The sequence below is a fragment of the Idiotropiscis lumnitzeri genome, chromosome 22 (assembly GCF_059441095.1).
Source record: "Idiotropiscis lumnitzeri isolate Australia: NSW breed Sydney's pygmy pipehorse chromosome 22, RoL_Ilum_1.0, whole genome shotgun sequence".
In the NCBI taxonomy this organism is placed as follows: domain Eukaryota; kingdom Metazoa; phylum Chordata; class Actinopteri; order Syngnathiformes; family Syngnathidae; genus Idiotropiscis; species Idiotropiscis lumnitzeri.
This window is the reverse complement of record NC_142412.1, coordinates 5,481,682-5,503,689: the sequence shown is the minus strand read 5'-3', so window position 1 is coordinate 5,503,689 and position 22,008 is coordinate 5,481,682. Positions and strand designations below refer to the sequence as shown.

The window sequence follows — 22,008 nt, the reverse complement described above, 5'->3', positions numbered from 1 at the left end:
TGCAAAAAATATAATGTAACTAGCGTACAAAGAGATCTCACAGCGAGATCTTGCGGCGTTTGCTTTGTTCAATGCGGCAGAATAACGCCTGCGCAATGTCATCATTATTATTATTATTATTATACAAAATAATAATAACAGTAATAATAATAATAATACAATTATAATTAATTAATTTAATTAATTAATTTAATTAATTAATAATAATACTATTATTATTATTATTATTATAAATAATAATAATAATAATACCCAAAATGTGACAGGCTGAAGGCGCCAAAACTGCTCCTGCTCGCAGGTGCAATGGCCCCTGAACCTCCCAAGCATGCCAGCCTGCACACGCCTGTGACATGAGAGTGGGATCAGTTGGCTTCTATATTTAGCTGTGATGACGCGAGTTCAGGGCTTACTCGGCGCCGTGCGTCGCCCAACCGGTCTGCAATACGTGATCAGGCCACTGGAGGCAGTTACCCCCCAAGATGGATGGATGCCTCCTGCAGATAACAGGAACAACGTCTGACATCTCCGGAGCTTCCATAAGGGCAAACTTAGGGGCCGCCTGCTCGGGCCCTAATAATAATAATAATAATAATTTCCACAAAAACAATGGGGACCTCGTAGCGGTCGCTGCTCGGGCCCTAATAATAATTTCTACATAAACAATATAGCAAATGTGTACAGCGCGAGCTAATGGCGCCGTCGCAGACTTTGGTGACGCCCTCCGTTGAGGTTAAAAATTATTATTATTAATTTCCAGGGATTTTGTTCGTTTGTGGCCCTTTTGAGTAGCTGTGAACAGTGGGAAGAAAATCTTCATTCCTGCAGGTGGCGTTTTCAACAGTCACTTTATTTTCATCACCTCCCTGCCATGTGCCTTTGTTATTGTTTTCGTTCTAAAATGTACCGTTCTGAATTGTATGACACACCAGGTGTTGAGATGGATACTGAATTGTCTTTTGTGAACCATGCTCACCAGGTATTGGAATCTTGTGCTAGCCCTTTCGACCTATTGTTCAATTGAATTAAAAGGTTTATGTGGCAAATAGAAATGCAAATGTTGCATATTTCAACACTGGAGAACTCATGGCGGGATTCGTCCAATTATGAAACGTCGTGTTGAATAAATTTATTAAAGCAATCGTGAAAAACAAGAGCGTCGACGAGACAGGAACGTGGAGCGGCGGCTGGTCGTCGAACCCCGCCGAGTCAGGAACCAGGAGCGTTGTGCATATAGATAGCCACCAAACTCCATACATTAGATAAAAATAAGAGCCACGATGTTTTATCTTTGTACGTTTGGACGACAGACCAAATAAGCAAATTTGGATATCGTCATCTGGTTGGCAATCGATGATAGCTATTTTCTGCTAGTCCGGAGAAGAAGAAAACAAACTCCTGATTTGAGCTTGACTACTTCCATCCACTTGTGTCAGTCATTCAAAAATAAATTAGAGCTACCAACGTATCAACCGCATTAGGAAGATAACTGTTTTCATTATCTGATAATGCAGGTCACTGTGCTCATAGGACTCTCATAGCAAATGTGTACAGCGCGAGCTGAAAATGCATTTACAGCACTAAAAGTGTTGCAATATCTCATGAAGGAAATACTGGACAATCAAATTAATGACTTTCCAGGCTTCAGGATGCCTTTCTACACTATATAAAGGTGGAAATTTACATTGGAAACGTTTGGTTTAGCTGTTATAAAAGTTTGGTTTTTTAGTGCTGTAATTGTGTCCACAATCACCAATTAGCGGCACCGGACCCATTTTTATTATTTATTATAATTTTAATGTATTATTGAGCAAATGACACAATATGTCAGTAGTGATTACCACAGAAGTCATGTCAAAATAGTGCAAATATACAATATATATAATAAATAGGTAGATTTTGTTAACCTGCCCGGAGAAAAACATCAACGAAAATAATTTGTATTTGTTTTAACCAGTTGGTGGCGCTATTTTCAACTATGAGACAGATATTTTATAGACGATTCAATAGTAATTTCATATGGCACATATATGCAATTACTCGTTATAACAGGAGAAATTGCATCAGTTTCCATTTGTCAAATCCAAGTTTTAATCCGTATTGATTTGTTTCCTGTTGTCCAAATCTTCAACCATGGGAGACTGCGACCTGAACGCAACGCCTTAGACCGCTCCGCCATCCTGGCACCTGGTAATGCTCTCTTGAATGTGTTTGCTTTTTTCTTGCTTGGTACATTCAATGGGCTCTGTCTGAGGTGGGATCAGGGCAGGCGAAGAAGTGGCAGCCATGAATGGGAACGCATAGAAATCGGCTCGACCTCGTTTTTTTTTTTTTTCGGAGAACAAATTTTCTGAACGATTCTTATTGATGAAGTGATTCTAATGATTCAAAAGTATCCGAAACTTCCGAGACGGAAACAGTTCTGGCTCATTTTTAAAAATATTAGACATTAAAATATCAAATTTTTCGCCATGCCCGATGAGACTGCCAAGTTTGGTGAATCAATTATATCCTAATGACGCCTTTTTACAAGTATTTCTTTTACTACTCATAGGCATGGCTCTACGTGTGTCAGGGAACACAACTCCAATGGCGTCCCAGTGAACCCTCCAATCAATCAATCAAATTTTGTTTCTCCAGATAAGCGCACCACGTGTCCTCTCATCTCGTCCCGTCTGTGACACCATGGAGCCCTGACTTTAAGGGACTTCCCCGGTTTGTTTGCCGTGACTCTCGTGTCAGCACGTTCCCCCGGACACGATCGGTGGCGACGTTTCCAACTTCTTCAAACACATCATTTTTTTCTCCAATTCTGTATTTCGCTTGTTTCTTAATGACGCTCTCTCCAACCCTTTGTGTCTTGCTCAGGTGCTCCTCGTTTGGTTTCATTATTGAATTTCCTCCAGCAAAATGATTGAATCCCCGGCAGGAGCACTCGCCGTCATTGTCTTCAATGTCCCTTTATGAGATGCATCACAGCCGGGAATGAGGCCGGGGACTTCTTCCTCCGGGTAAGTTGCGGTTTGTGTGGGAGTGGCATTGCACTGTTCGGCAATAAAACAAAGCTGATCCGGAAGGGCTAAACATTCATCCGAGCAAAAACAACAGGGACTTCGCAGTGGTCGCTGCTTCAAAAATGCAATCGAACAATCGGAAAAATAATAATAATAATAATTTCTACAAAAACAATAGGGGACTTATTTGGTCTGTGAGAAAAATCCTGAATGCCGGGCACGAGCGGAGCGCGAGGCTGTCAGTTATGAATGAATAAATGAATAAATAAATAAAGAATGCCACCTTTCATTTCACAGGGCACACCGGACGGCGTACCAGCAAACCAGGCCGTAGTCCTGATCCCAGATCTGGGGTTGGTTCCTAAGGAGGACTAAGAAATGCATTAATGGGAGAGGGGAAAGGGGCACATGCGCAGAGGGCGCCATACTTTGGGCTGACTGAGTGCGTTGGTTTTTAACAGCCAATTATTTGCTTATTTGTCTGTCGTCACCAATGATCTGTGCCGATGCATTGTTCACATTCTGACCAGCAGTGTTTTGATGTTTGGATGTGTGTGGTACTTGTGGCTTTGAGGTGGCGAGGTGTCGCCGTAACAATATACGGGACCCAGGCAGCCATGCACGACTATAAGTCTTTATTAAGCAGCAACAAATAAAGTGCCGTCAGGGCAGCGTTTCCATCAAAAGCATAAATGCCTTAGGGAATGTTGCGAATCGTGCTGTAAATGCGTCCATGGTTAAAGAGAAGGGTTCTTAAAGCAGCAAGTACATGATGTCTATCATCAGTGAATCTAGGGTCCCAAGCCAGGGTTTTTTTATCTTTTAGCAAATGCGTTCATCAGCATGAGGCTGTCCGTTAGACTTTTTCCTTACTCGTTCCAGACAACAAGTACTTTCAATGGGCACTGTCCTTTTTAATTTGGTTTTGTTTTGATTTTCCTTTTCTTTATCTTTAGACAACTGCCATGACTACAACATCCATGATAAATTTTAACAGCCTATTAGTCAGAAAAGACTCAAGACAATGGAAAGTCAGCCATTTTGATTGCATTACCAGTTGGCACCTGGTAATGCTTTCTTGAATGTGTTTGATTTGTTCTTGCTTGGTACTTTCAATGGGCTCTGTCTGAGGCGGGATTCGAACCCACGCCTCCTGGGGAGACTGCGACCTGAACGCAACGCCTTACACCGGTTACTCATTTCAATTGCTTGTGTGTTTATTATTAGCTAAAAAGACATCCTGAAGCCTGGGCAGTCATTAATATCGCTATATAAATATGATGCATTATTATTATTGTTGTCTGCTGGCGCTGTACACTTTCTTTAGGGGAGCAACAGGATATGACGTCGCTGACCGATGGCATAAAAGATATATTTAACTTTCCTACGAGCCGATAGTAAAAAATGTCGAGATCAGTTGGCTAGTTGAACAGACTACGGTGGCCGGGGAGAAGGAAATGTGTTAAAAATAACAATTACAGCAAAAAGTGCACACTTCCCAGACAACCAAAGCACTGTTATTACATCATGATATTGGCAGAGCGCACCGCATATGCCTCAGAACTAAATCGGTGGGCATCAGCCGCAACGTGCTTCCGTTTTCCAGAACCTTCCAGCGACCCTGAAGCGGTGTTGACAATGACCCAACACTGATGAAGAGAGGAACTTAAGGTAGTTGTAAGCGACCAGGGGTGAGGTTTAGGCGACCAGGGGTAGCGTTTACTTAGACCAAAAAACATGGCGGAATGTCATATCGTGTTTCTCTTTGCAGTTCTCCTTGACACTTTCTTTAAGCGTACCTCGTTTCCTGGCGTCCAACTCTTTTTCCATGTAGTCCTTCTGTGAGGGAAAGCCGCATTTACCCCATTTGGGGCCCAGTTGGACATGTTGGCGTCAATAGCAAGTAGTGTGTGGTGTTCTGAGGCTGGCGCGGCTCGCTCAAACGTCGCTCGCTTGGCTCCGGCTCAGCTGCCGCATTCCAGCGACGACGCGATGGCGTTTTCTGTCTTTGGCTCATTTGAAGGAAATACTGGACAATCAAATTAATGACTTTCCAGGCTTCAGGATATATATATATATATATATATATATATGTATGTACACAAAAAAATGAATGCTTCTTCCCAAAGACAGGAAGGTTCTGCAATGCGCTGCTGCTGTGAAGAACAATGAACGCCCCCCCCCCTCACCGCCAACCAAACGGAAAAAAGCTTCAGCTGACCTGCTCTGTGATTCTCTCTGATCCAGCGCTGTTGTTTGTTCTCTTCGGTGCGGAGCATTCCTTTGTTAAAGCCTTTTGCCGTGCTGCTAATGCCCTTTATTTAAAATGTGCCCCCGCCCCTTTAAAAGACTGTAGTAATTAATCTACAAATTGGCACGCCCCCTTTTGGAGCTCGTCTTATTTTTTTCCGGTTTCAGTATCTAGGTCGCAACCACTGCTCCTCCTCCCGAACATCGCTCGTCGACCCTTGAAGGATTGTATGGCAATTACCGGCATTTTATCAACGGTTTTTGGTGCCGATTCCAACAGAAACCAACATGGACAGCTACATGGAAGGCGCAAGTACTGGTGGGGGTTTCTTCGAAGACAATGTGCGGAATTTTGGATATCACTGGATGGGCAAAGTACGGTCTGTGGGCCACATACGGCCCCCGTCGGTTGTAATCATAGAACCCTTGCGGTTAATAACGTCTTCATGGTTGTGTACATTCTAGATCAGGCGTGGGCAAACTACAGCCCGGGGGCCACATGTGGCCCGTTAAACGTTTTAATCCAGCCGTCAATCCATGTCAGTTTTGATTCAATTTGGGAAGTAGTAATGGCCGCTTGGCACCGCCCGTGCCCATGTGGCCCTGAGCCTGGACCTTCACCTTCTGTCAGTTTCGGCACGGGGAGAACATGCAAACTCCACACAGGTAGGCCAGAGCCGTTCCGAACTCCCTTGCAATGTTGAAAAAACACCAAGATGACAGTCCCAAAACCTGCACAGATTTTAAAAGAATGACCCCTGTAAACATGCAAAAAAGGGCAAAAGTCGGACTTTCAAAAATTCATAACTCAGCATTTGTTGCTTGTCATGCATTGCAGAGAACATTATCGCTGGACATAGCGTTGCCTCCTTGCGAGACTGCGACCTGAACGCAACGCATCTTAATGTTGAAAACACTGAAACATTCGAAAGTGTGTGTGAGGCGGACGTGCGAACCAGCTGCCCACATTGTCACTCCAGAATATCTTTCCATGTATTATACGATCCGCTTCTCCTTTATTTTACTTTTATTTGATATTTCATTGTGTATATTTTTATATGTACTTGTATTTTACTACACTGTTTTGTTATATATTTATTGCTATATATTTTATGCACGGTGCCCTTTTAACGAATCTGATTGAAAATTGGCTAGAAAATCCTATCTTCTCGAAGTTGTACACATTTGAGGATACTTCAGCCCTGAAGACATCTACCAACTTATTTTTAACACTCCACGGAGATCCCGCTTGGTCGCACCACCTCGTACTTGTGATATTGGTACTGTAATCCAATGTTGATTAAATCTATTATTAGAAGTGAAGGAACAAGTTGAGTTAAGAGGAAAAGCATCCTTGCCCTCCGGCGGCCCCTAAAACTGCCACCCCATGGGGTGGGCCACAATCGTCGGGCCGGATGACCGCTGTGGCAGCCTTGGCTGTGGATCTCATCAACTTTGGCGCCGACCGTCAAGGTCAGAATGGCTGTCAGGAGGTCAGCTCGCCGTTGGCGCTCACCTTCTTGTGCGCTTTGGCTTGCTCTTCCACATACTTGTGCACATCTTTGATGAGCTCCTGTAGCTTGCGTACCAGCTCCATGTGGCACATGGCCAGCTTCTCCGTGGAGCCCTTAAACAGCTCCCACATCGGCGCAAACGTCCTGCGGTTGAGAGGCCCATTGAACGTACGTTGGTACGAGTTCACGTGGGTAAAAAAATGCACTCGACTCACCCCAGCTGTGAAAAGTTCCCCGCCGTCTTGACGAGCTTGGTCATGGACCTGGCGTAGGCCTCTTCGATGACACTCCTGCAAGAAGAGTAAAATGTTTTTTCCATACAATCATGATCATTCTGGTGCTAGCATACGTTTACATTTTTTTCTTTAGGCTTCGAGTGGCTTTTTCGTGTCATCCAATTTTCGATTACAACCAATTTTGCAGGCTGTAAAGGAAGCTAAAACCTAAAAGTAGAGCACAATAAAATAGAATACCTTCATTTACGTGGTGTGACTGAGATTGTTTAACACTTTTTACCTTTCTCTGATGAAGTCGGTCAGCTCCTTGGAGGAAATTTGCCCATGCTTCATGTTGTGGTACAACACATCAAAGCCATTGTTCTTGTCACCCTGTCAATAAAATTGGAACATTAGAAGAATGTCAGTTGGCCAGCGTGCAACGCTCATTGCCGATTTGCCACTGGAGATGATCAAGTGTGCATCTATTTTGACTTCATTTACTACAAACAATATATCGTCGCACCCATCATGGGTGCCAGCGACTTGTAAAGACGGCCAGCTCCGATCAGATGGCCCGGCGTTCGTGAAAGTCAGGCCGAAGAGGACGGCCTTCTCCCGGATACAAGTTGGGCCGAGTGGCCCTCAAGTTCAACCGTGTGGATGCTCCGTCGGGGACGGCCCGGCGTTCGTGAAAGTCAGGCCGAGATTGATCAATTAGACGTGCCTGAGTAAAAAAAAAAAAAAAAGTATAGACACTGATTGACTCTGGAAAGTATTTAACAAGTAAGAAGAAAAAAATTTAATTGCAGCTCTAAAGGGCCCTCGCCACCCGGACAACGTTGGGGTACTGGCACGTTGGAAATAAATTGCCTGTGAAAAATGCGATTTATACTCCACTCCAACTTATATATGTTTTTTTATCACATGCGGCCCGTTAAACGTTTTAATCCGGCCCGCCGAACTTGAAAAAAATAAAAATATCCAGGAGGATGGTATCCATATTCCTGATGAGTGTGTTACAATTTAAACAAGGAAAAACATTCAATTTGGCGCTTTTGTTTTATTTATTGCGTTCCGCGCGCAGGTTTGCGCGTCCTTCAAGCGTCATTGCCGCTTTTTTTTTAGCTGTTAATGAAGATTCGTTTTTTTAGTGCTGAAAATTCATTGTCTGCTGGCGCTGTACACTTTTTCTAAGTGTTGCAATATCTCATGAAGGAAATACTGGACAATCAAATTAATGACTTTCCAGGCTTCAGGATGCCTTTCTACACTATATAAAGGTGGAAATTTACATTGGAAACGTTTGGTTTAGCTGTTATAAAAGTTTGGTTATTTAGTGATGTAAATGCATTTTCAGCTCGCGCTGTACACATTTGCTATGAGAGGCATTATCTCATAAGGGAAATATTGGACAATCAAATTAATGACTGCCCAGGCTTCAGGATGTCTTTTTACACTATATAAAGGTGGAAATTTACATTGGAAACGTTTAGTTTAGCTGTTAATGAAGATTCGTTTTTTTAGTGCTGAAAATTCATTGTCTGCTGGCGCTGTACACTTTTTCTAAGTGTTGCAATATCTCATGAAGGAAATACTGGACAATCAAATTAATGACTTTCCAGGCTTCAGGATGCACATTTCGTGGTGGTTTTAACGCTGCTCGGATAATAATACAGAACAACGGCACTGGGACTTTTAACTTTACATAATCACGCCGCCTAAGAAGGATTCTAACTCGTTAATGTGGCCTAAATACAGTTGGCGGTTATCTCACCTCATAGCGGGTTGTTAAAAAAATATTACCAGAAATAACATTCAAGATCAGAATGAAGAGTCATCAAATGAGGACAAATGCGAGAAGGAAGCCCAGTGACGTGAGGGCCAACCTGTGCCCATGTTGTTAATCGTATAAACACAAGCAAACTCTTGGCCAACTTGATATGAAGTGGACTAATTTTGCTACGAGAAAGCGAAACAATAAAACAAGCTTCATTTGTTTAGTTTTTTTTTTTAGTCAGTTTTGACACTGACGCTTTGGCTAGTTAGCCTGGCAGGCTAACGGCTAACATCACTGTCTGCGGAGATAGATAAAGCAAAATAAATGTTATTTCGCTGTTATTTCTTATGGGTAGCTAATAAATGGAGTTTGTAGAATTGAAAAACAAAACAAATTGCTTTAACAGGACATTAACTATTTATCATGAGCTAATTTTGCATTTTCGGACTCAGTCCACATCATTAGCATCATTAGCATTTTTCTTTTAAATATGATCTCTATGTAGATAAAACATAAGATGAACAAACTTTTAATTAGTCCAGCATTGGTAAAATGTGTACCATTTGTAAGTTAATTAAAGTGTGAGGCCACTTTTGGCCGTGGCCACCACAGAAGACACATTTGAACTCAACACGACTGTTTCAGAATTTCCGCCATTTTCAGCTCTTGTCAATTGACGACGGCGCCGCCGTCCACCTCACAGCTCTGCAAAGTGGCAGCTCATTTCCATACAACTCCCCGAGGAATGCTAATGAATTTTCATAATTACTTCGGGGGGCTCGACGGGGCCCAAAACAATGGAGAGAAGTAGGCTATTGTGTTCCGACACGTCTTTTTTTTTTTTTGGGGGGGGGGGGGTGAAGCGAAAGCAGTTTTACTCGCGCTTCCTTTTCCTGTCAATTTTATTTCTCGCTCCCCCTCTCAGGCTAATAAAGCCAGTGACCTTGGGGAGTTCCCCTACTTTGCCGCATCCCTGGCGTTTCATTGCTCCCCATTGTGGGTACAATCTGGAGGTCAAAGTTCACGACAGCATTAAAGTGAGCTGTCTGGATCCCTTCACTGCGTAATGACCTCCAGACACCACTTTTTCTTTTGAATATTTTTTTAACGCCCAGTCCAGACACATTAATTCCCATGCCTTATTCGCCTGCAGGAAACTTACCAGCTCGCCCTGCAGACATGACCTTGTCAAAACAAATACATCTGCCTTCATGCTTGTTGACTTCACGGCTTCTGCCATTTTGATTTGATACGTTACTTTTTTTTGCGGAGTGACAAGATCTCGCGTGAGGAGATCACCTTTTTCTGTCCCAAAACGATGCATCGTTCAACCGTATTACGGCGAGAAAAAAAGGCATGTTCCCCAGGGTATATATATATATCACCAGCAGGCCGATCAGAACGCAGCTGCAGGATGGCAGAGCGGTCTAAGGCGTTGCGTTCAGGTTGCAGTCACCCCAGGAGGCGTGGGTTCGAATCCCACCTCAGACAGAGCCCATTGAAAGTACCAAGCGAGAAAAAAGCAAACACAGTCAAGAGAGCATTACCAGTTGCCAGGATGGCAGAGCGGTCTAAGGCGTTGCGTTCAGGTTGCAGTCACCCCAGGAGGCGTGGGTTCGAATCCCACCTCAGACAGAGCCCCCAAATGACTTTCTCTGAAGCAGAACTTTCCACTTGATCAAACGTGAGCTCATGAATATTAAAATGAGAATTTTTTTTTTTTGTTATAGCATGAATTTCACTCTCTCTCTCTCTACCCGTGTCGGATTCGTTAAAAGGGCACCGTGCAGTACGTCAGATGTCAAAGTACAGCACTACGAAAGAACATTAGAAAAAGTATAAAAAAAATAAATTTAAAAAATGATGATAGGAACTAAGTAAATGGGGACTAGTGCGGGAGAAATGTGCAGAAGACAATGCTTCCTCCTGTCCCCCGTTGTTCATTCTTTCTTTTTATTTTAGTATTTTAGATTCTTTCTTTTTATTTTAGTATTTTAGTGTTATAATATGGAGTATATTCATTTTATTATTGGTTGGTGCCCAACCAAGGTAAATAATTCAACTGAGACTGAAAATGTCAAAAGATAAAAATAAATTGCTTTTATAGTATATAATAACCACGCTACGTGCATCACATTCTACTCAGTGAGAAAATTGTTTCGGCGGGTTTTACCTAATCCTGCTCAGTCAGAACTCCGAACAATACCTCATGCATTCACGCTTTTGCGTTTGGCGAGGCTTACAAATAATAAAATATTCTATATTCAGAGAAACCAATGCAGATCATTTTCGATCAAAAACTGAAAAAAAAAAAAAAAAAAAACCTTTGAAAAAAATACTATTCATCGGTAATATTTGTACTTTTGCATCGTTCTACTTTGTTTGAAGTATTTATTGCTGACTCTCTGTGAAAAGTAGCAGCATGTGCTTGATGTTAACACGCTTCTTTATTCATATTTCAAAAGGCCACACTCAAGTCTCCAGACACGCATTTGCAAATTGCCACTCGCATGCAGTGCTGTATTATAAGGCTTAAATTAATCCACCAGGATTGTATCTTTGGCTAAAATACGGAATTTAGTTAAGGTAAGCCAATAGTCCATTGTCATTCACAACACTTTTATTGTTCTCTTAATTTATCAACTGCGTCTACTGAAGACTGGACAGTCATTAATTTGATTGTCCAGTATTTCCCTTATGAGATATTTTTTAGTGCTGTAAATGCATTTTTTCCAATGTAAATTTCCACCTTTATATAGTGTAGAAAGGCATCCTGAAGCCTGGAAAGTCATTAATTTGATTGTCCAGTATTTCCTTCATGAGATATTGCAACACTTAGAAAAAGTGTACAGCGCCAGTAGACAATGAATTTTCAGTACTCTGTGGCAACAAAAGCTCCGGCAACCCCAATAATAATTTCTACACAAAGTCCATTGTGGTGACCCGCCCCCTTTTAATAAATTCAAAATGGCCGACTTCCTGTAAAACCTAGCTCATTGCTCCAAGAGACTTTTTTGTAGGTGTTGGTCTTATACATACAGTGAACCCTCGCTACTTCGCGGTTCACCTTTCGCGGGTTCAGTGCTTCGCGATGACAGGTAAGTCACGCCCCCCGCTGTCCGTTCACTCCGCCAAGATGCTGGTCCAGGTGGTAGAGAGGATATATATATATATATATATATATATATATATATATATATATATATATATATACAAATTTTAATGAAAATTATTATTTGATCTGGAAGTTAAAGTGATCTTCCCACTTTTTCTAAGTGTTGCAATATCTCATGAAGGAAATACTGGACAATCAAATTAATGACTAACATTGTATAGCATCATTGTATGTGTCAAATGTTGCCCACTTGGCATCCAAAGCAGCCTGGTCATCCTGGAAGGGGGTTTCCCCCCCATCTGTGGTCCCTTCTCAAGTTTTCTCACTTTTCCCCCAATGGGGTTTTGAGTTTTTCCTTGCCCTCCTGGGGGTTAAGATCAGTGGATGTTGATTGTGGTTATGTAAAGCCCTTTGAGACTGTCGCGGAAAAGGGCGAAAACGTCGACAAAACCGGGCATCTTACCGCTTGGCCGCAGGATGCCGGCGATCGGCCCGGTCCAGCTGGTCCGAGCAAAGTCTTTTCACCAGTGCACTCACCGTATGTCAGCTCCTATCAACTCAATACAAAGGAATGAAGAAATATAAATGAATCAAATGACACCGCGCAACTACGATGTCATTTTCAGTTGTCAGCAAGTAAACTGGTCCAAATTTTCTAAAATGGGGATATTACAGTTTTTCACATTAGAAGATCAGTTTTAATTTGGAATCAAATCGAACGCCTTAGACCGCTCTGCCATCCTGGCATCTGGTAATGCTCTCTTGAATGTGTTCTCTCCAAAAATTCCCCAGTTTTATTGATAACTACTGATGTCTGAGATATTTTTTCTTTGCAAGATAATTTGTACTATTTCCATGATGTATGGATTGGCTTACTTCCAGGATGTATTTCTGTAGCGACTGGATGTCTTGGAGAGCGTCTGGATCTTGTTCCATCTTAACTCAGTCACTACCAGCCGAGTAAAAAAAAAAAAAAAAAAAAATGGAACCTACCTCGGCTGACTTTGCACCATCGGCAGGGTACACCCTGGAGGCAGCTGGAGCTTTTACGCACTGCTTGAGTTACACCCTTTTAAAAGCCATCGCTGCATATGCATAAAAAGCATTTGTGGAGCACATGTTTGCTAGGCCAGTGTTGTAGGCCCACACCCTGCAATTAATTACAGGCCTGTTGGTACAGTTAAGAAAAGAACCTAACTAGTTTTCAACCACACCTTCAAGTTATGTTGTGGTTGTTCTCTTTCATTTCTGACTGAATCTCAGATCTTGATTTTATCCGTGACAGGATAATCCATTACACTATGAAAGTAAAGTGTACCAGTTGGTCAATAAAAAAAACAGTCAATATGCAATTCCTGCATTTATTTTGATTTTAGTCCACGTGGGAATTTATCGTGCATTTATCGAAATCGAGCAATTTTACCTCGATAACGACCATCTGGGAGCAAACTTGCGCTGCAGGGAACTATACTGGCCAAGTGGAATCAAAAATTTGTTTTTATTTTAATTTTCACGTACTGCACGGTGCCCTTTTGACAAGATGTCTTTTAATAGTCCCACAATGGGGAAATTTGCAGTGTTGCAGCAGCAAAGATCCAAAAAATAAAAAATAAATACATTTAATTAAGTTATGACTATTGTCGAACGCTCACTATTCGCATGGATTTGGGAGTAAGACCTGATGAAAATAGCAAAAATCTTGTCACCACTGCTGTTTGCTATTAAAATGAAGAATGAGGATGAGGAGCGGACTGCTTTCAAGACACAAACTGGGGCCTCTTTGATCATCAGGACCTTGATGTCTACACACATTGTGTAGTGGACTACATCAAGTATCGGGCATGGCGAGAAATTTGATATTTTCTGTCTTGTGTGGAGAACACGAAGGGGAGAAGGGGCCGCCTTTGGCGAGTGGGCCATGGCGAGCCATTTAAAAAAAGCTGCACAACTAACGTATAAAATATTGATAAATTTGCTCTGCCTGATGTGTGTGTCAAGTTTCCTGTGACATCAAACAGCTCATCGATGCGAATGTTAGCAGTCTGGTATTTATGGAATGATGTCATGTCCTCTAAAATTGTCGAAAATCTGTTAGTGAGCAAAGTGATTCCCTCGCTGTCGGACATCTACACCGAAAATAGGACAAAGTCGCCACATGAGCTTTGACTTGACCAAAAAAAATGTGTGACTTTTTGATTGCAGCACAAGGCCTTAAACAAATTTGAATTGAACAAGAAATGTTTCAAGTAACATTCATAAAGAAGTTAAACACGGTTCATAATAAAATCAAGGATTCTTAATTGTCACCAAACACTATTAATTATGTCTTTATAAATAGTTGATATATATATATAATAATAATATTCCCTTTAAGTGACCACTTTTTGTGGACAACTGGGGTGGTCTGGTGTCCCCATTAACCGACGTGACTCCCCCGAACCCACGACCTCTGCACTGTAAGGCCATCGTGCTTGAACATTTTTGGTCAGTATTTGAAAACGATCTCCATTGGCCTCAAATTAACATCCTTCAGTGACACTTTGCCCACTGTGTGTATAACAAAATAATAACTCAATGGGCACTGTCTGAGGTGGGATTTGAACCCACGCCTCATGGGGAGACTGTGACCTGAACGCAACGCCTTAGACCGCATTTTTTCTATTGCTATTTTTTGAGAGGACCATGTTTCACTGCATTTGAGAGACTGCGACCTGAACGCAACGCCTTAGACCACTCTGCCACAAAAAATGAATTTAAATAACACAGACGTGACATCAAACCCACACACACACACTTGCGTACTGATTCCTCAGAACATTTAAGATCAAATTTCAATAAATAAAGACGTGCAAAAACAAAATAGCTGAACTTACAAATGCAATTTATATACTAAAAATAATTGTGAATGACCTTAATTAAAAAAATGTAAACATCTCTTATACTGCACTCGAAGTTTGATGTTTATCGCGTCACAGTAAGCCGAAGAGGAGCACCGCCCCTGTGATGTTGTTTAACTTGATGTGGTGGAACATCACAGTGCTTCAGGGCTCAGGTAATGATTGTTACGGCTCACCTGTTTTCTGGGTTTGGTCGTCTGCAAGTCATTTAGCACCTTGGCCCACATTGCATGCGTTCGACAAAGAATAAAGGAAATGTGAAAAAACAAATTTTGCAGCGGTCATAAGAGTTTGAAGAGTATATTTTTTGGGGGGGGCAATCATTTTTTATGACTATTATTTAAACACTATTAACCCCCTTTTTTACTGCTCTGATTTTTTCATTTTTTTGACAGGTAAGTCACACCCTCATGGAACATCAGCTGATAAAGACGGGTCTACAAGAGTTACCAACACGGTGTCCCCACCTCTCTCGAATCAAGTGTTTTTGGAGCAGGGAGATAACTAAAAAAACGAAACTTCATATCTCAATGGCGCCAGTCCTTTGAGGGCAGATGATGTGCCCAAAACCAGCAAACACAGTCAAGAGAGCATTACCAGTTGCCAGGATGGCGGAGTGGTCTAAGGCGTTGCGTTCAGGTCGCAGTCTCCCCAGGAGGCGTGGGTTCGAATGGAAGCTCCGGAGGAGGAGGGCATGCTCGCGTCACAGTAAGCCGAAGAGGAGCACCTTCCCCGGGCACGGGCGGTTCCAAGCGGCCCCTAAGTTTAACCGAATGGAAGCTCCGGAGCCTCGCCGCGGTCGCTGCTCGGGCTCTTATCCGCTCCCCCACGAGCACGGCCAGGAGTACCACTGCCCTCATATATGCTCGGATGACTGTTTCGGGACATGAGGATGTCCAAGGAATGCAATTGTTTGTTGCTTAAAGGAAGTCCACTGCAGGCATTGACCACATTGTTTCCAGCTGCCAAGTGGAATAAAAAATGTGTTTTTATTTTAATTTTCACGTACTGCACAGTGCCCAAATTATGTTTTTTGGTGTTCTTGATAGCGTCCCTGTAAATGCGGATGTTTTGAAGCTGGAATGTGAGATGTTTTCTTTTCAACAATTTGGAGAAAAAAAAACAAAAAAAAAACAATTCAAGTCTTGGTTCAGTAATTCGATTTCAAACAAAATGATTTATTTTACCCTCAATTTGGAGCTAGAAAACTTAATCAGTGTCCAACAGTGGTAGTATAAATTACAAGATAACGTGATGTAAAATGTAATTATTTAATGAACTTAAGTGAAGCCACTGAGAGCTGAAAATGCATTCAATATTCAAGGAAGCATTTACTTATACCTGTTTGATAGTAGGACTCTGCGACTGTCGGTTGTGGCTGAGCAGCAGCCGCCACCACTGCAGTTGCAGTTGGCTGCTGGTAGTACTGCTTGCTGTCATATGCCACAGCAGAAGCGGTGGACCGGGGCTCTGTCTGAGGTGGGATGCGAACCCACGCCTCCTGGGGAGATGGATTAACTACACATCTATAAATACATTAACCGCAAAACACTCATCAAAGCTGTTGATAAACAGGCCATTTGACTATTAAAGGAATATAAGAGTTTGAGCTTCAAATTTAAAGGGATAACTCCGCAAGTATTTTTTATTTTTAGCATTTAAGCTTTTGGAGGCAGCTTGGCCGCAAAATCACCAGATATGAAGAATATCTTTATTCAAAGACTGTTCTAATAGCTTTCGCTGGATATGGAATTGTTTATCAGGGTGACAACTATTGGAGTATACACTCACTGGCCATTTCATTAGGTACATAGACAATCTAATCGCCCGTGCCAAGCGGCCCCTAAGTTTAACCGAATGGAAGCTCCGGAGGAGGAGGGCATGCTCGCGTCACAGTAAGCCGAAGAGGAGCACCTTCCAATTCCAAACGGCTAATGTAGAGAAAACAAAGCGGACGGACCTTGATGTCTACACGCATTGTGTACTGGACTACATCAAGTTCTGAGGCTTGATGTTGCCACCACCTTGCTTCACTGAACCTGGGCAGTCATTAATTTGATTGTCCAATATTTCCCTGACTGTTTCGGCCATGAGGATGTCACAATACATTTATTTATCTAATTTCTTCTGAATTATCTTGCAGTCCAACAATATAGAAAATTCAATAATAAGGATTCACAAAAAGTGATTCTCTGTATTACCTCCACTTTATTCGTAGTATTCTACTTTTTAATGACAGATTTTTATATATTTTTTTTTTTTAGTAATCGACGCATTCCCCAAAAATGTTTTGACTGATAGTCCTTGCCTTTCTCTTCCATGAACAGTTTTACGGCATCCAAAAGCTCTTCGGGGACTATAAAAAAAAACAAACTTGTAGGATGCTGAAGGGCAGCAAAGGGAATTTATTACACGTGCCAGCGTCTCCCTTCGTCTCCACCCTGAGGAAAATTCGGCAGAGAGTAAGATTCTTTGGGATGCATCATTAACTTGAAAATGAAAGAGAAAATATATAAAATTGGACATATGTTATAGTCTGGGCTTGATAAGTTGCTCTACTCCAAGCATACTACGATGCCAGAAATTAGTCAGGCCCACTTTATGTTGCCTATTGGACTGAAGAGGAATAAGTCGTGGGGGGGCTAAACGCTAGGCAAGGAGGAGACGATGCCACCCCGTCCGTTATTATGGGGAATGTTCGATCCCTTCCGAATAAAATGGACGGGCTAACAATTCGCGCCACCACCCCCACCACCCACTCGCCGCTGCAACTACAAATAATATAATTTTTGTTGCAAAACAAACCTACACCGTAGAGTTAATGAGTTAATTAGATGGGTCGGAAAAAAATAAGTCACGGCAGCAAATATCAATAGCTGTGATGTTTCTCATTAGTCTGCTTGCCAATGCGGCGTTAATAGATTTGCCACTTCTGATGTGTTTTTTTTTTTTATTTTACCCATGAAAAAACAAATCACTAATCAAAAACTTTTAAAATGTCTGAAAACTTTTTCTTTGTTACATATACATATTTATCTGTTTGTGCGCACAAGGCTCCTCCTGTTGTCACAAACAGAAATTTCGGCCAGTCAATCAAAACCAAACGACAAATAATATTTACAAATCCCAGTTTGTCCTCTTACAGTTAAAAAATGTACAGTTTTGTCCGTGTGTTGGTATTTGTATCTTTTTTTTTTGTTTTGTCCTTTCAAGTCCTGTAAGGAATGCCAGTCCTGGGCAATGTGAACTTGGCAGCTAAGTACAATGGCACTATAAAATAGTGAAAGATATATTTTATGTAATGCATTTATTTTTTTATGTATTGTATGTATTTCACTAAACAAAACAAATCACTTTCAATGAGTAATGATTTCAAATGCAGCAAAAACCTTAAATATTATGTTTTATTCAGAGCTGGGCAATTTGTCCCGGCTGGGGTACCAAGAAAGTGGCCGGAGGGCGGGGGACTGACCGTCAAAAAAGGGACAAGCGCCCAGCTCTGGGCGCAACTACTTACTTTCTGGGGGGTATGCAGACACATAACAGGGCCCCCCCCCCTTAATGAGGAAGCCGGTTGTTCCCGTCGAAGCATGCTCAGTCATTGAATTTCGTACGGTGGCGGAAATGTTGAGGTTAATGATTTTATTCTGCCTGTGTCTATTCACAACACATTTCCTGACAATAAATTCATATATTTCACCCCAACTTGAATGTAATCATGTTAATTTTCTACCTGTGGCGATGGTCAAGGTTTTGGCCTTAGACCGCAGCCATTTTTAATTGTGTATCAAATTCTCGACGATTCTCTTACAGAAATTTAAAATCGTCTCCAGAAAGTAAAAACATTAACTTCGACTTCTGTGGAGAAGTGATTGATATGTTCTATTTGTGTCTACGTTCTCCGCTTCTTAATCTTGTATTAATGTCACGTTTGGCACAATGTGCAAAACAAGGACCACACCAAACGTGGACCACTTGAAAATGCGGCTCGTTCAACTACGTCTGTGAGCGATTTGTTCTGTTTTAATGAGCAAATTTGTTGCCGAGTTAGGCAGCCAGCAAGTGCACAAGGGCGTCGAGACACAGCGTCAGCGTTGGGATTGTGTTGAATTCAATTTTCAGGTGGCCAGCCAACCCCTTCATCTGGACTGTAATGTGGGTTGCTCATCGTCCAATGCGCAGACAAACGATGATAAAGTGATCCTCGCGTGACTTTGACATGGGCACTGTCTGAGGTGGGATTCGAACCCACCATATGCAGTAGGTAAGAGCTGTAATCTACCCATGAATTGCTCTGACATTAGCTTGTGAAGCAATAAATAAGGTTTAATCACTGGACACTTCATTAGGTACAACTGCAAATGCTAACAGTTTCATTTGATGCAGTCAGAGAGCGGGGAAGACAGATCCAATAGTGTCCTCTCAGTCCATCTGGGATGTTTCCTAATCTTTACCCAAAATATGTATGCATCATGTAGTTGTTCACGATCTTAATTAAAAGAAATCTTAGGCACATTCAGATATAATTTTACATTTTATATATCACATTTCAAACCTTCCAAACAGGTGGTTGGTTTGGCGAATGTATATGGGCGAGCATGTGATGGACGGTGGCATAAATGAAGGTTGCAGGAGATGCTGGGTCACTTTGTCTGCCGCATTGCTCTAGCCAGAGACGAGAGGAACCCACATTGGAAACGTTTGGTTTACGGCCGGGGGATATTGTATTTGTAGTCCGAGGTGTAGAGGGTGAACAGGAAGGGAGCCAGAATAATAATAATAAAAGTAATAATATTTTCTACAAAAACAATAGGAAGGTGGCATTCTATAGCTTGATTGCCTTACGCAGGAAGCTTTTGCCACAAACCGAGCAAGAAAAAGGCCATTGAAAGGAGGTGAAGACTGCAGCGGTCTTGGAGCTGTCGAATGGATGTAAATCGATATTGAAATAAATGCTTTTAAAATGAAAGCTCATGTATGATCATTTTGACAAGGATGAAAAAGGATGGACATTTTTGCAATAATTATAGTTTTGTACATTCATTATCAATGTCACTTTCATTTAAAATTAAATGTATTTTTTTTCTCAGATGAGATGAGGTTACCAAAACACTCCATCCATCGTTATTTTGTTACGTCTGGCAGACAGAGAGGCACCTGGGAAATCTGAGATGACGTCCAGCGAGAGGGGTGGGGGGTGGGTTCCTTAAGGACGAGTGCAGAGGAGGGGGTCAGTCAGCCTTGTGTGACTTTCTCTTTTGCAACCCGACAAGTTACAATTTGAAGACAAATTGAATTGTTGGAATGAGAGACTTTGAATTTGGGGAAAGTAGGAATTTTTGGAATGCGACAAAATGGCACCTAACCAGTGGCACTTGCTCTATAGAGGGCGCATTGTGCAATAAAAAAACTCCAAAATGAATATTGAAGGCAAGTCACGCCCGTAAATCGACAACCGCATCACGCCCATCCCGGAAAAATTGCTCTGAGGAAGAACATACAATAGTATTTTCTGTAATGTTTTCCACAACTGGGGGGCTCTGCAATGTTAAGAATACTGCTTTTTTTTGTTGTTGCGCCTCCTGGGGAGACTGCGACCATATTTGGAGTCTTCGGTTAACCTCACCTTGGTGTTGGAGTAACACTCAACAGCGATAACTCACTTACTGCCATTGACGTCTATACATCTGTTTGGGTAGGGAGGAGTCTTTCGCCTCCTGGGGTGACTGCGACCTGAACGCAACGCCTTAGACCGCTCTGCCATCCTGGTACCTCGTACAATCGCCATTTAATAGACAAATGCACAAATGGGAGTTTTAGTTGACCAGAAAAGACTCAAGACATTGATCTTACTCTATCCCTATTTTTACACACCCTGAACTGGTCACCAAACAATTGCTGGGCTCACACTTAATAGCAATTTAGAGTTTGAAATCAACCTACCATGCAGGGAGGAGGAGGGCATGCTCGCGTCACAGTAAGCCGAAGAGGAGCACCTTCCCCGGGCACGGGCGGTTCCAAGCGGCCCCTAAGTTTAACCGAATGGAAGCTCCGGAGGAGGAGGGCATGCTCGCGTCACAGTAAGCCGAAGAGGAGCACCTTCCCCGGGCACGGGCGGTGCCAAGCGGCGGCTAAGTTTAACCGAATGGAAGCTCCGGACGGAGGAGGACGGGCGTGTGTCACAGTTAAGCCAAATTGGAGCACCTCTTCTGCCCGGGCACGAGCGGAGCGCGAGGCTGTCAGTTATGAATGAATAAATAAATAAAGAATGCCACCTTTCATTTCACAGGGCACACCGGACGGCGTACCAGCAGGTAAAAGTCGGAGTAATTAAATAAATACAAAAAGAATGGCTGGGGAATAAAAAAATAATACGTTTTAATAATAATCCCCCCCCCCTCTCGGATTAAGACAATTCTCCGCTCGCACCGACACATTCTACCCCCACCCATATCACATGAATGTTAATAATAATTAGGAGTCTATAAATGTGGAAATTTACATTGGAAACGTTTGGTTTAGCTGTTAATGAAGTTTCGTTTTTTATCTCATAAGGGAAATATTGGACAATATCGTCAAGGCCTTCTCTGCTGGCCTCACACAATGAATTTTCAGCACTAAAAAAACGAAACTTCATGAACAGCTAAACTAAACGCAGGCGTCGTCTCGACGCGTGGAAAACGCCGGGATCCGTGGTAGAGGATGATGGGCTCTGTCAGAGGCGGGATTCGAACCCACGCAGACAATGAATTTTCAGCACTAAAAAAACGAAACTTCATTACGAGAGCTTGTGATGCAGAGATTACAGCTCAATTGAAATCCCCTTTGAATAAGTATTAAAAGAAAAAAAACAGATTTTTTAAACGTTTCCAATGTAAATTTCCACCATTATATAGTGTCAGATGTGCAAGAAAGTAATTTAAACCTTTTTTCAATCAAATTTGCAATTAACCAGCGTTGCTTTTTGAGAACTACTTATGTAATGGATGCGTGCTTCATTATCAAAAAAAAGTTCACTCAAGATATCACAAACTATTTTACTCCAATGTTTTCATACAACGTGCTTATTTTATTTATTTTTTGCATGACAATAAGCTTATGAGGCAGCTAAAGGCTTAAGATGTGTAATGCATCATTAGTGTATTGTAAAAACTTTCATGACTCCGTGGGGAAAGTAGGCTAAAGGTTGCCTGTCAAGTTAGTCGTCACAGCAATTTGGCTTCAGG

At 42.0% G+C, this 22,008-nt stretch overlaps 1 protein-coding gene across 1 annotated transcript; it reads right to left on the bottom strand.

Moving 5' to 3' along the window:
* Positions 1 to 6,747: 6,747 nt before the first annotated feature.
* Positions 6,748 to 7,435, bottom strand: LOC148316165 (F-BAR domain only protein 2-like). Its single transcript, XM_088287035.1, has 3 exons — positions 7,292 to 7,435; positions 6,991 to 7,065; positions 6,748 to 6,919 (listed from the first exon to the last, which is right to left on the bottom strand). The coding sequence occupies exons 1-3, from the start codon at positions 7,342 to 7,344 to the stop codon at positions 6,748 to 6,750; spliced, it is 300 nt and encodes a 99-aa protein (XP_088143161.1). The 5' UTR covers positions 7,345 to 7,435.
* Positions 7,436 to 22,008: the final 14,573 nt, after the last annotated feature.